This window comes from Coregonus clupeaformis, chromosome 27 (genome assembly GCF_020615455.1).
Source record: "Coregonus clupeaformis isolate EN_2021a chromosome 27, ASM2061545v1, whole genome shotgun sequence".
Classification (NCBI taxonomy): Eukaryota; Metazoa; Chordata; class Actinopteri; order Salmoniformes; family Salmonidae; genus Coregonus; species Coregonus clupeaformis.
In genome coordinates, this window is record NC_059218.1 from 26,603,198 (window position 1) to 26,618,848 (window position 15,651).

At 40.9% G+C, this 15,651-nt stretch overlaps 1 protein-coding gene across 1 annotated transcript in view; it reads right to left on the reverse strand.

Annotated features, from left to right (window-relative positions):
• LOC121541685 (astrotactin-2-like) overlaps window positions 1-15,651 on the reverse strand; it is a 532,790-nt gene that overhangs the window by 298,933 nt on the left and 218,206 nt on the right. Inside the window, exons 5-7 of the mRNA XM_041850922.2 lie at window positions 14,756-14,863; window positions 4,086-4,232; window positions 3,528-3,695 (exon numbers count right to left, since the gene is read on the reverse strand). Of these exons, the coding sequence (XP_041706856.1) occupies window positions 3,528-3,695; window positions 4,086-4,232; window positions 14,756-14,863 (423 nt within the window). The remainder of the gene's footprint in view (window positions 1-3,527; window positions 3,696-4,085; window positions 4,233-14,755; window positions 14,864-15,651) is intronic.

Consider the following 15,651-nt stretch of genomic DNA (forward strand, 5'->3'; position numbering starts at 1 on the left):
GGCAAGCCTAAATAAGTTCAGGAGTAAACATTTGCTTAACAAGTAACATAATGAGTTGCAAGGGCTCACTTTGTGTGCAATAATAGTGTTTAACATGATTTTTGAATGACTACCTCAGCTCTGTACTCCACACATAGTGTACAATCATCTGTAAGGTCCCTCAGTCGAGCAGTGAGTTTCAAACACAAATGAAACAACAAAGACCAGGGAGGTTTTCCAATGCCTCGCAAAGAATGGCACCTATTGGTAGATGGTGAAAATAAAAAAGCAGACATTGAATATCCCACTCAGGGATTTCACCATGAGGTCAATGGTGACTTTAAAACAGTTACAGAGTGCAATGGCTGTGATAGGAGAAAACTGAGGATGGATCAACAACATTGTAGTTACTCCACAATACTAACCTAAATGACAGAGTGAAAAGAAGGAAGCCTGTACAAAATAAAAATATTCCAAAACATGCATCATGTTATGGGTATGCTTGTAATCGTGAAGGACTGGGAGTTTTTAAGGATAAAAAAGAAACGTAATGGACCTAAGACCAGGCAAAATCCTAGAGGAAAGCCTGGTTCAGTCTGCTTTCCCCCAGACACTGGTAGATGAGTTCACCTTTCAGCAGGACAATAACCTAAAACACAAGGCCAAATATACGCTGGAGTTGCTTGCAAGATGACATTCAATGTTCCTGAGTGGCTTATTTATAGTTTTGACTTAAAATCAGCTTGAATATCATTGGTAAGACTTGAAAATGGCTGTCTAGCAATGATCAACAACCAAGTTGACAGAGCTTGAATAATTTTTTGAATAATAAAAAAATAAAATAATGTGCAAACATTTAACAATCCATGTGTGCAGAACTCTCAGAGACTTACCCAGAAAGACTCACAGCTGTAATCGCTGCCAAAGTTGATTCTAACATGTATTGACTCAGGGGAGTGAATACGTATGTAAATTAGATATATTTCCGTATTTCATTTTCAACAAATTTGCTAACATTTCTAAAAACATCTTTTCACTTTATCATTATGGGGTATTGTGTGTAGATGGGTGACATTTAAAACAAATATTTAATTAATTTTGAATTCAGGCTGTAACACAAAATGTGGAATACGTCAAGGGGTATGAATACTTTCTGATGGCACTGTATGTGCAGGACATTGTATAGTGATTTGCCGGTCCAGATTTGAATAAAACAGTTGGCCTTCTTACCAACTGACACAGACAGAGGGTGCTGCCAGTGCCAAGTCCATCAGTTCATGTCTGGTGTGTTGAGTGGCCTCCTACTATATTCCATTATGCATCAGCCCTCAACATGCCCTTGTCTGGGGTGATATAAATTGCAAATACATTACAGCATGTAATCCATTTTAATAAGCTTACACTGGCTCTACTACATTATGACAGGGGGAAGTATCCCACCCAGGGGACCAGACACGTTCCACCATCTGAACTTTTATGGTCTTTTCTATTTGTTTTGACTGGGTCAGCATAAAAAAGTTCATTTGAGGAATAGCTTAATGAAAACATAGTACTAAACATTTTTTGTGTTGTGGGTTTCTTGTGGGTTCAAATAAACTGTGGAACAGAACAAGATGTTCAAATTAATTTCCTCAGATATAATAATAATATAAAGAGAATGAACGCTTTAAGCCTTACCCCAAAAACCAGGTAACCAGTTCTACAGACCGGGCCCCGTGGACCAGGTGTTGACAGAAACTGTTACAGACATCCCATTATAACCCACCTACATGTCAGTTAGGCCCCCCACCCAGGACTCCACAGGCCTGTGGTGAAATATGTCCTCCTTACTCTCATATCAGACAACTTCCTTTCCGAGACACAGCATCCAGATTGATGATTATAACACAAAGTGATGGCTCTGAAGTGATGGTTTTCCACCCCGGTGAGATGATTTGTCTACCCGGCTGAGTTTCTTTACTACAGGGGCTTGGGCAAAGCAAAGCCTCCCTCTGCTCACTCTGTGAGAACTAGATTAAAAACTAAAGTAACACTTCACATTTACATGACACTGGCCCTTCAGCGCACACCAGTCACTAAGTGGGGGTAATTGATGAAGAAAAATAGAGGAGCGAATCAACGAAACACATCTGGCAAATCAGTGATTCTGCACCATGACTCTAACTAGTGAGGGATAGGGCTTTGATAGCGCTCCAACCTATTGACTCTTATGGTCATTACCAAGGGGTCCTCTACCTCTTTGTTGGCTGATGGCGATTAAAGCCCATAAATATAGGAGCATGAGCCATTAGGTTGGACCACAGTAGCCCGTGTTGAATGATTTAATAAGGGAGAGCAATTGTTCAAATTAGAATCCTACTACAGTTGGCCAGGCGTCTGCCCCATATGCGGTTGGCTGTGTGTGTGTGAGTGATGGAGTGGTTATGCTAAATATGTGTGTTTTTCTTCACCGACATTTATCCACTGAAAAACGGCAAGTGATTGTTTCGACGGTGGAGGTGTCAAATAGTTTAAACACACAATGGATACTAAAGTTGAACGGCTCTCGATGCTGAGCGCACTTGTTCATACGGCGCCAAAAATATAGTTCATGCAACTGTGCAAGGCAAGTTTATAGTCAAGTTATAGTTATTACTAGGGCCCTGTTTTTCCTGATCCTGTCAAGATGCCAGGAAAAACTCTAGGCCCTATTTATAATCAAACAGGAACTTCAAGTCAAAAATATTTGCATCAGCCCGCCATAAAAATGACATCACCATTCTCGTCTTGCCTCAAACCATTATTGGAATCATTATTGAGTCCCTGCCATCTCTCAAAGAGACCACTTGCCCTCCTAGATCCCCCAAATATTCCTCTGATATCCCTGATACAGCATCGAAGAGCCCTATTCTATAGATCTCAGCAGAGTTCCAGGGTTTCCACGAACGCAGCATAATCCCGTGGAAAGTGACACCCCATTTCACTGCCTCACCTTCACTTTTATGAACCTTTACTGTTTACGTAGCTTAGCCGCAGCGCTAAATCATCATCATTCATAATAACTCACGTCTGACAACACCTTTTAGGGTCTCAGGGGGCTCCTTTAAGACATGTAAGGTTGAAGGCAAGTTGTTTAAAAGTCTACAGACTTCAGTATTGGTGTGAAAAGAAATCAGTCTGCAATAGCAAAGTATCAAAGCTATCAAACAGCAAGTGTAAATGTCAAGCCCGGCGCTGTGCTAAAAGCACATTGAGATGATGTGGAGATGAGAGGAGGGTAATATTCTCCACACAGTACTCCGTGACATTGGCCACTCTTATCTGTTTGATTCTTAACAGGGGCTGGCAGGGGTTGAATGAGACCCAGAGCCTGAGATTAGCACTGAAGGTCAAGAGCAAATAAATGTATTTGCCGTAGAGATCCCATCAGTGGCTAACCCTCAGCCCAGCCGTGTTATATACCAACGAACCTTAAGACGACATTCTGTTCCAAGGGAACTGTTTGGAGATTGCAGCAGGGACATATATGTGGCTCGCTGTGTGTGTGTGTGTGTTTGTGTGTCACTAACCTGTCTCTTGGTCACACAGCTGTTCGCAGGGTTCAGTGGTCCTCTGGCCACAGTAGTCTCTGACCCACTGGGTGGAGGAGTTAGTCTGGTAATAAAGGGTCAGTTTGGCAGGGTTCAGCCAGTTAGACACATCCAGGAAACTGCCCATGCTCACCACAAAACTGCTTCCTGGAACCAAAAGAGAACAGAACACACTTTTACTCATCTCATTTCTCTCAGCAGGATCATCCATCATTCACTGCTCAGTATAACATATCCAGGTTTATTAGAGTGAATATTTTTCTACTGCTAACAACCTGGCTGTTCTCTTCTTACTACAGTAGCTGGATATAACATAGAACTGGATATTCCAACATGTTCAATTAAGCTTTTGAAAATAATGAGCCTTACAAAATATCAATATTAGAAGTCTGGTCTTTTGAGGATACAGTTCAATTAAAATATTATCTACAGCACAATTAGCATGCTTAATGCAGGTATTGATGCTACATCCACTGTAGACTACGAGAGAGAGAGAGAGAGAGAGAGAGTGAGAGTGAGTTGATGGGGGATGCTGACCGTCGGCGACAAAGTGTTCGGGCACGTGGAGAGTGACCTTGACACTGAGAGAGCAGGAGAGCTGTGTGCCGTAAACCACAGCCAGGACACACGTACTGATGGTGATCAACGTCAGAGTGGCTTTGTTCATCGGGCTGTGTGGACAACCTGAGGACAGCGGTGACAGGAGTTAGGACTCACATCAAAACTCAGGGACAATGCAGAGAAAACATGCAAAATATGACTTCAGCTGTTAAGACACAACAACAACAAAAAACTGGAATATGAACATAATTTTTCTTAATCTGCACCATGTCAAATTTGCTGTAGGTGGTCTAAAACATCAAACAGTTTACTTTCACACACATTCTTCTTACCACCAAAAATGTACTTTATAACACAACAAATGCTGGTCATTCTAGCTTTGCAAAAAAACAAACACGCTAAAAACACAGCAGATAATCCCGTTAGCTTCTGGCTCCTGTACATGTACACAGTTAGGTGGAGTTGTTGTGTTTTGATTGGAGTTTTGGCCATGAGCTCTGAACAATCCAGGGTTATTTTTCAACTGATTTCTGAACAGTACAATGGCTGGAGTCCAGCAGAGGCAATATATTGCCATGATAAAAGATGAGTTAAGAAGGCCCAGCCTCTTTCCACCAGTACGACATCTAGTGTCGCTGATAAATGACACCATCACCTCTGACAGCGTTAGAGATAGCTTGTTTTGGATGCGCTTTGGGTTTCTGTAAGCTTCTCTCAACATTGGGGAGAAAGGGGGCTGAAATGAGCTCCTATCTCCCATAGAGTGACATGTATCCTAGCAGGCAGGTGTCATATTAAGTGCTAGCTTACCAGTTACCAGGGTGAGGGCGGAGCTATTATTGAGAGTCAATGGGACTGCCTGCTCTTTGCTTCTCAATGGCATGTAATGATACCACTTTACTTTTCCTTCCAGTCAAATAATAGCTTGTTACCTTGAACTATACATAATTTTAACTCCTGAAATCACATTTCTGAAACCAACCTTACACATATGGCTCATACAGTGCTTGTGTTAAATTACAGTAGCTGCTATTTCAAGAAATTGTGGTTGCTATGGAAGTGCTAGAGATTTCCACCTTCATTTCCTGCATAGGAAAGTAAGGTGAAACATGATTCAGAACACCCACTAATGAGAATCTCAGTCCAGTGGGGGAGTGGAGAAGTCAGACAAGGGGGATCTATGGATCTGATGCTGCGAGGCTCTTAGACTGAGGCTGATAAAAAGCCACTTCAATCACCTGGGTGGATGGACAGTAATGATCCCCACTGCCTACATTCACTGGACTCGTGTGTGTGTGTGTGTGTGTGTGTGTGTGTGTGTGTGTGAGAGAGTGAGTGAGTGAGTGAGTGAGAGAGAGAGAGAGAGAGAGAGAGCCAGAGAGAGAGAGAGCCAGAGAGAGAGAGAGAGAGAGAGAGAGAGAGAGAGAGAGAGAGAGAGAGAGAGAGAGCCAGAGCCAGAGAGTAAGGACATATAGAAACAGGACAAGAGCAAAAGAGGGAGAAAGAGATAGAGAGGGAGATCTAATGACCCTGCCATCTTGGCCGGACTGGAGCAGTGGGTGTCTATGACAACAGCTCCCCGGCAACTAATCTCATCTGTGTGAACACTCAGGAATGATTAGGTCTGTGAGGAGGCCCTCAATTACCGTAAAAGCCCACAGAGTACACTAACAGATGCACACACACGGCCACACGCCCAAACATCCACACAGGGGTTGATAGGTTGGGAACATATACAGTACCAGTCAAAAGTTTGGACACACCTACTCATTTAAGGTTTTTTCTTTATTTTTACTATTTTCTACATTGTAGAATAATAGTGAAGACATCAAAACTATGAAATAACACATATGGAATCATGTAGTAACCACAAAAGTATTGAACAGATTCTTCAAAGTAGCCACCCTTTGCCTTGATGACAGCTTTGCACACTCTTGGCATTCTCTCAACCAGCTTCATGAGGAATGCTTTTCCAACAGTCTTGAAGGAGTTCCCACATATGTTGAGCACTTGTTGGCTGCTTTTCCTTCACTCTGCGGTCCAACTCATCCCAAACCATCTCAATTTGGTTGAGGTAGGGTGATTGTGGAGGCCAGGTCATCTGATGCAGCACTCCATCACTCTCCTTCTTGATCAAATAGCCCTTACACAACCTGGAGGTGTGTTTTGGGTCATTGTCCTGTTGAAAAACAAATGATAGTCCCACTAAGTGCAAACAAGCTGGGATGGCGTATCGCTGCAGAATGCTGCGGTAGCCATGCTGGTTAAGTGTGCCTTGAATTCTAAATAAATCACTGACAGTGTCACCAACAAAGCACCCCCACACCATCACACCTCCTCCATGCTTCACGGTGGGAACCACACATGCAGAGATCATCCGTTCACCTACTCCGCGTCTCACAAAGATATGGAAGTTAGAACCAAAAATCTAAAATTTGGACTCATCAGACCAAAGGACAGATTTCCACCGGTCTAATGTCCATTGCTCGTGTTTCTTGGCCCAAGCAAGTCTCTTCTTATTATTGGTGTCCTTCAGTAGTGGTTTCTTTGCAGCAATTCGACCATGAAGGCCTGATTCACACAGTCTCCTCTGAACAGTTTATGTTGAGATGTGAAACATTTATTTGGGCTGCAATCTGAGGTGCAGTTAACTCTAATGAACTTATCCTCTGCAGCAGAGGTAACTCTGGGTCTTCCTTTCCTGTGGCGGTCCTCATGAGAGCCAGTTTAATCATAGCGCTTGATGGTGTTTTTATGACTGCACTTGAAGAAACTTTCAAAGTTCTTGACATTTTCCCGATTGACTGACCTTCATGTCTTAAAGTAATGATGGACTGTCGTTTCGATTTGCTTATTTGAGCTGTTCTTGCCATAATATGGACTTGGTCTTTTACCAATTAGGGCTATCTTCTGTATACCACCCCTACCTTGTCACAACACAACTGATTGGCTCAAACACATTAAGAAGGAAAGAAATTCCACAAATTAATTTTTAACAAGGCACATCTGTTAATTGAAATGCATTCCAGGTGACTACCTCATGAAGCTGGTTGAGAGAATACCAAGAGTGTGCAAAGCTGTCATCAAGCCAAAGGGTGGCTACTTTGAAGAATTATAAATATAAAATGTATTTAGATTTGTTTAACACTTTTGTGTTATTTCATAGCTTTGATGTCTTCACTATTATTCTACAATGTAGAATATAGTAAAAATAAAGAAAGACCCTGGAATGAGTAGGGGTGTCCAAACTTTTGACTGGTACTGTATATGGACGCTCACAGACTCATACACACATTCAATCACACACAGAAAATGGCATAAAGGGAAGCAACCACACAAACACACATACACACTAGCCAACTGCAAACATAACTACATAATGCTAAATGCACACATGCTCAGTAGGTACACACACGCACACAAATAACCCCAATCTCAATTTCTACAACACTCAATCAACTCTCTCTCTCTCTCTCTCTCTCTCTCTCTCTCTCTCTCTCTCTCTCTCTCTCTCTCTCTCTCTCTCTCTCTCTCTCTCTCTCTCTCTCTCTCTCTCTCTCTCTCTCTCTCTCTCTCTCTCTCTCTCTCTCTCTCTCTCTCTCTCTCTCTCTCTCTCTCTCTCTCTCTCTCTCTCGCTGACTCGAGTCCCTCCCTCTGTCCGCCCTTCACACTTGTGTGCCCACAGTCTCTAGCTAATGCATTTTAACAGTGTCCATTTAGAGAAGTCTGCAGTGCACCCAACAGCTAAGATAAACTTACAGGCATAATACTAGCAACGCACATTCGCCGCCCACCTGAGGATCTGTCTTTTTCAGCCATCTATTTCCTGTGTTTGAGGGGTGCAGAATCCACTTGTCACTTAAATGTCGCTGGATTGATTGCTTTCATTTTACGCCTGCGACTCTTTCATACTCTTGGTTGTTCCTGACATTCTTTTCCCGTTAATGTAACGACCACGGAAATGTTTGTAATGACCTGTCAAACACACTCCGGTAATGGCTGATATGGGCTCAATTAAATACATTGTCTTACAGTTGAATTTATAAGAATGCTAAAGCTTTGTCGGGGATTTAACACATCATCTCAACACTTACATCACAAGAAAGAGAAGAAAGATAACTTTATTTTGATGTGTATTCATTTTTGTGGAATTTCAAAAGTAATCATTTAATACAGTTGAAATGTTTACAAACTTCCGAACATGAAAACTCGGATTATAGTAATATTATGACTGATCTCGCAAACAATGTAAAGTATGTATAGATAGGTGTAATCCGAGGGTATCCTGCTATTGACACACTTGTTGAATTATGCAAGATAATGTGACAACAACAGTAATTAATGAGGTCATATAAAATAAATACTGCACTGATACATAAGGCAGAGCTGATTGTGATCGTTGCATCCACTTTGCCAAGACTGGGCAAAACTGTCATCAAGGCAAAGGGTGGCTATTTTGAAGAATCTCAAATATAACATATATTTTTATTTGTTTAACACTTTCTTGGTTACTACATGATTCCATATGTGTTATTTCATAGTTTTGATTTCTTCACTATTATTCTACAATGTAGAAAATAAAGAAAACCCCTTGAATGAGTAGGTGTGTCCAAACTTTTGATTGGTAATGTATGTGTTAGCAGTTGATGTTATTCTTTGACAACACAGACCCCAAAGAAAATCAGGGGGAGAAAAATATATGTATTCAAAGATAACAAATCATAGTTGTTATGCTGGAAAGTGGATGGTCAATGTTCATTCTTCCCTGTTCTCGTTGTTTCTCCACTGAACAAAGAGACAGGATGTAGTTTATACCAAAACCAAGCCTGTGGTTGACCAATTAGAATGAATTGCAGTAAATGGGCCAATGGACAAAATACAAAGTATCCCGTTTCAGCTTCAATGTATAGATAATTTGGAACAATGAGAACTTGCCACACGTAGCTATGAGTCCCGGACTGGAACCCCTACACCGATTCTAAACAGATGTTGAACTGAAAAACAACTAGATCCATTGATCTCTAGTTCTCTATTACTGAAAAACAACTAGTTCCATTGATCTCTAGTTCTCTTGATCTCTACTTCTCTGCGTTGTATATTTATCTTAGAAAATTCTTACATATGAGTGCATTAAAAAAGGTGACATTTTACAATAAATGGAATCCCTGAATTCCCTGAACTCCATTCATTATTTGTCAATGACGGTAAAATGTGTTATGTGCTGTAATTAAATCAATATCTGATGGATTATAAATTCAAAAAGTTTGGAGTATCTTCCTCCATTGTCCAACTGTTGCATTTATTATAATTGTTTTAAAAACATTTTAACAACTTCAATGACCGTTGCTAATAATACATATGTAGGATCTTAATTTGATTACTCTTTTGTTGCTGAGAATTTTCCTGCACAGCGGGAAATGCAAACTTGTAGTGGATTTGAGGTTTAAAAAAGGCTTCTAAAGTTTGTAATTTCCACTTATAAATGTCAGACTTGATTTGCCCTAATGAAAAATGTATAAACCCCTACAAAAATTGTCCATTCATTATAATCCACATAATAATTCCCATTTCCTGTTGCTGCAGGATTATTTTCCTGCTGTAGCAAACTGCCACAAATTAAGATCCTACATCTGTACATCCATACAGTGGGGAAAAAAAGTATTTAGTCAGCCACCAATTGTGCAAGTTCTCCCACTTAAAAAGATGAGAGAGGCCTGTAATTTTCATCATAGGTAAACGTCAACTATGACAGACAAAATGAGGAAAAAAAATCCAGAAAATCACATTGTAGGATTTTTTATGAATTTATTTGCTAATTATGGTGGAAAATAAGTATTTGGTCAATAACAAAAGTTTCTCAATACTTTGTTATATACCCTTTGTTGGCAATGACACAGGTCAAACGTTTTCTGTAAGTCTTCACAAGGTTTTCACACACTGTTGCTGGTATTTTGTCCCATTCCTCCATGCAGATCTCCTCTAGAGCAGTGATGTTTTGGGGCTGTCGCTGGGCATCACAGACTTTCAACTCCCTCCAAAGATTTTCTATGGGGTTGAGATCTGGAGACTGGCTAGGCCACTCCAGGACCTTGAAATGCTTCTTACGAAGCCACTCCTTCGTTGCCCAGGCGGTGTGTTTGGGATCATTGTCATGCTGAAAGACCCAGCCACGTTTCATCTTCAATGCCCTTGCTGATGGAAGGAGGTTTTCACTCAAAATCTCACGTTACATGGCCCCATTCATTCTTTCCTTTACACGGATCAGTCGTCCTGGTCCCTTTGCAGAAAAACAGCCCCAAAGCATGATGTTTCCACCCCCATGCTTCACAGTAGGTATGGTGTTCTTTGGATGCAACTCAGCATTCTTTGTCCTCCAAACACGACAAGTTGAGTTTTTACCAAAAAGTTATATTTTGGTTTCATCTGACCATATGACATTCTCCCAATCCTCTTCTGGATTATCCAAATGCACTCTAGCAAACTTCAGACGGGCCTGGACATGTACTGGCTTAAGCAGGGGGACACGTCTGGCACTGCAGGATTTGAGCCCCTGGCGTGCATAGTGTGTTACTGATGGTAGGCTTTGTTACTTTGGTCCCAGCTCTCTGCAGGTCATTCACTAGGTCCCCCCGTGTGGTTCTGGGATTTTTGCTCACCGTTCTTGTGATCATTTTGACCCCATGGGGTGAGATCTTGCGTGGAGCCCCAGATCGAGGGAGATTATCAGTGGTCTTGTATGTCTTCCATTTCCTAATAATTGCTCCCACAGTTGATTTCTTCAAACCAAGCTGCTTACCTATTGCAGATTCAGTCTTCCCAGCCTGGTGCAGGTCTACAATTTTGTTTCTGGTGTCCTTTGACAGCTCTTTGGTCTTGGCCATAGTGGAGTTTGGAGTGTGACTGTTTGAGGTTGTGGACAGGTGTCTTTTATACTGATAACAAGTTCAAACAGGTGCCATTAATACAGGTAACGAGTGGAGGACAGAGGAGCCTCTTAAAGAAGAAGTTACAGGTCTGTGAGAGCCAGAAATCTTGCTTGTTTGTAGGTGACCAAATACTTATTTTCCACCATAAATTGCAAATAAATTCATTAAAAATCCTACAATGTGATTTTCTGGATTTTTTTCTCTCAATTTGTCTGTCATAGTTGACGTGTACGTATGATGAAAATTACAGGCCTCTCTCATCTTTTTAAGTGGGAGAACTTGCACAATTGGTGGCTGACTAAATACTTTTTTTCCCCACTGTATATAGTGGGCTCCAAAATTTCTGGCACCCCTGACTAGCAATGCACAAACAATACTTTAAAAAAATTATATATAAACAATATAATTATAGAGATAAACTCAAAATACCAACATGTGAGGAATACTGAACTTTAGTAATGTTTCAATGGAACCAACCGAAATCATACAATTATTTAATACAAAATAAATGTCACCAAAATTAAGGCTTCATAATTACTTAGTGCAACCACCTCTGGAAAGGATATCAGCATGTAGTTTTTTCCTGTAATGTTTGATAAGGTTAAGGAACACATTTGGAGGGATTTTGGACCATTCAGAACCTTTCAAGATCCTTCACATTCTTCGGTTTGCGCTTATCAACTGCCCTCTTCAACTCAACCCACAGATTTTCGATTGGATTGAGGTCCGGCGACTGAGATGGCCATGGCAGAACATTGATTTTGTTGTCACAGAACCATTTCTGTGTGGATCTTGAGGTATGTTTTGGGTCATTGTCTTGTTGGAAAGTCCACCTATGGCCAAGTCCCAGCCTTCTGGCAGAGGCAACCAGATTGTCAGCCAAAATTGCCTGATACTTGGTGTAATTCATTATGCCATCAATCTTAACCAGTGCCCCTGGACCTCTGGAATTAGAACAGCCCCAAAACATCACTGACCGACCACCATATTCCACCGTGGGTATGAGGTGCCTCTCCTTGTATGCATCTCTGTCTCGACGCCAAACATGCCGATGCTGTATCTGACCAAAACTTTCAATTTTGGTCTCATCTGACCAGAGCACCTTCTTCCAGTCATAATATAAATTACGTTTGGCAAACTCCAAGCGCTTGTGTCTGTGTCTTGGGGTCAGAAAGGGCTTTCTTCTGGCAACCCTTCCAAAGAGCCTGTGGTTGTGGAGTTGGCATCTAATGGTGCTTTTTGAAACCTGGTGACCCCAAGACACCACCAAGGCCTGCAATTATTTCACAGTGACTCTTGGGGATTTTGTTGCTTCTCTCACCATCCTCCTCCCTATCCTGGGGGGCAAAATGCATGTGTGTCCTCTACCCGTGAGGTTTTCAACGGTTCCATATCTTTTTACTTTTTTAATAATTGCCCTGACAGTGCTCGGTGGTATATTCAATCGTTTGTGGATCTTCTTGTAGCTATTACCAAATTAATGAAGGTCTACAACCATCTGTCTCTTTTGAACTGCCAGTTCTTTTGTTTTCTTCATGTTGTTGGATGACAAAGGGATATTGCATGTGTTGTACCTCATTTTTATACCCTAGTGAAACAGGAAGTGATGTAATGGCTCAATATAGTTCCTTAAGATTTAGATAAACTTAAATAAGTGAAATTTAATTCCTGGTTTAATTTTGGTAGATGTTATTTACAATAATCTTTAAGGGTGCCATTAATTGTGAAACCTTGATTTGGAGGACATTGATTTTTTATTAAATCAATAAATGATTTTGGTGGCTTCCATTGGAACATTAATATAGTACAGTATTCCTCACATGTTGGTATTTTGAGTTTATCTCTATAATTATATTGTTTATATTTTTTAAATATTGTTTGTGCATTGCCAGTCAGGGGTGCCAGTAATTTTTAACACACACAAAAACACAAATAAACATGTTGTGTGAATGCACAGGAACACACTGACAAACAAACAAAAAAGAAAGGCATGCACATTCACAAGGACATTTGAGAACACACATACACACACACACACACACACACACACAATACTATCAAATGGCAGTTTTGGTTATGCAGACTAAATCATGGCATCCATTAAGGCATCTGATTCAGCTTGCTTATCATTCAGACTCCATTTTCCTCAGCTCATGTATCTGCTGAGTGTCATGATGGTGCTATAGATCCCTCTTAACACCACTCTGGGGATGCCAACGTATTCTCTGCTTCCAGCTACGAAAACAAATCCAAATATATATATTTTTACTTCAGTCGGCTTAGTCCCTGCCATGCTCCCCAACAGTCACATTGCATGTTTAACATATCCTTCGCTGTCAGAAACAATCAATTGAGTCGTCAGCCGTATTTTAAGACTTGTATTTGCAGTTGCACTGTTATTTTTGCTGTTACTAAGTTGTTCTGTTTTTAAAGTAGACTAGGAGTTCACCCAAAAGTGAAAGATTCTCTGGTGGTGGGATTTTGTTTGTTCAACGGCTTTGGCTGATTCAGTGAAAATTTTGCTCAAGTTATTGGAGACTCAATATTTTACATTAGACAGAGAGAGAAAATGTAATTCACACACTGGTCTATCTAAACTAACGTTTGGTTCTGTCAGTGATAGAAAATTAGCTAATGGGGTTGACATCTGGTTGAATTTGGAAAATGAGACTCATTTGCATAGCAGCCTGTCCCAGGGCTAGGTGGAGACAGTTGATACTGGATTTTTGAAATCCTCAAGCTTCTCAGCAAAGTTTGTAGTCAGTACATTTGTATCAAGTGTCAACTCGAGAGCAAGCTGCTTTGCAAACGCACTTAAAGGCCCCCACCAGAAGGCAATGTTTTGGCATCTTCCATACATTCTGGGCACGAATCTGCCGTAGAAATAAAAATAATAAGATGAAGCTCGGTAATATGGATAGCCTAACTATTTAACGGTTTCGACAGTGACACGTTTTTCTACATTGTAGTGGATACGGTGCAACCTTGGCTGCTGGCAGGCTATTCAGCTGCGCTACAGCAATGCCAAGTCAGCTCCGGCTCATGCCATGGTTCTCACATCTAGGGGAAGTGAAATGATAAGCCACAATGACTTTACTCATGATGCACGCTGCAAATGATATGTAACAACACCCTGAGCACATCAGACATGAAACAAAACACCAATACAAATGTAACAACAGCGCAAAAGAAATGAACATGTTAGTGGAATTTTATTTTGTAGGTGCCATTTCATTATAGGATAGACAGTTGTGATTTCTAGTTGTGCCAATAAAGGCAGTGATAAAGGCAGTTTAGCGTGGTCAAAACCATTCATTTTGGGCCGACGGGGGGCGGGGTTCCAAAATGTAATCATATGACATGCAAGCTTACCATTTATAAAGTATTTTTTAAATATAAACTAGCTAAACGATAAGTGAAACTTTACAAATTATCCATAGAGTATATATTATATTGCTCAGCTCAGTCGCGACTCGAGAATAGGAAGAACTTTGCATGTGTTTCTGATTATAAACAATGACATGCTGGTGGGTGGTAATATTCAAATAAAACACAGACCTTAAAAGAAACGTAGACTGAAAAGTATTAGCACGTCATATCATAGGGGAAAATATCTGAAGTTAACATTTCAGAGTTCCCACTACCTCAAACACACACGCGTTAACACACGCACACACATACAGACACACACACACACACCCAGGCCCTCTCCAGTCTCACCTCTGCTGCGCCGGCGTCCCCTGTGCTGCTCTGTGTAGAACTTCAGCTGGGTCTCATCGTCACCCTCTGACCCAGGGTCTCCTTGGCGCCCAAACACACTACCAGCCACTGAAAGAGGAAGAGGGAGAAAAAGAGGAGGATGAACGGTGTGGAGGACTATATTGGGTCATAAATGTATTGTGTGAAAAAATATTATTTTCAGGGAGTGCCATCACTTTGACAAGAGGCTTCATTTGGAAACATGAGAAAGAATATGAGGCTATTGACATTAGCTCAATGACAACTTGAGAACGTATGAAATAGAGTGAATTCAGTTATTTTCACCATTGAAAAGAGCAGTGATGTGGTAATGGAGAAAGGTTGAGAAGTAATATCATGTTTTGACAGGTGGGAAGTTATTTATCCATCCTGGGTAGAATGAGGTGAACTGAGGACTGAGGTGAACAGACTGAAACTTTAATACCCAGACACCTGTTCAAAACCATTGGCTGTGCCACGACTGACACGACCATTACAGTGTCTGTCTGGGATGGACCCACACAATGTATTTTTGGAGACAGCTAGTTTCAATCAATAACACACCACATTAAACCAATGTTTTTTCAATGTTCCCTCTTCCTTCTTCCCTCACCCACCAACTAGGCCTATACAATAGTCCCTGACCCTTCAACATCAACTTACCCAAAACAAATGGTTGACTACAATAAAGCAAACATATATATTTAGTTTCCAATTACCCTGAATTTCCTACTCAAAACATTTAAGTTATTTAGCAGATGCTCTTATCCAGGAGCAAGTAGGGTTAAGTGCCTTGCTCAAGGGCACAACAACATATTTTTCAACTAGTAGGCTCAGGGATTTGAACCAGCAACCCTTCGTTTACTGGCCCAACTCAC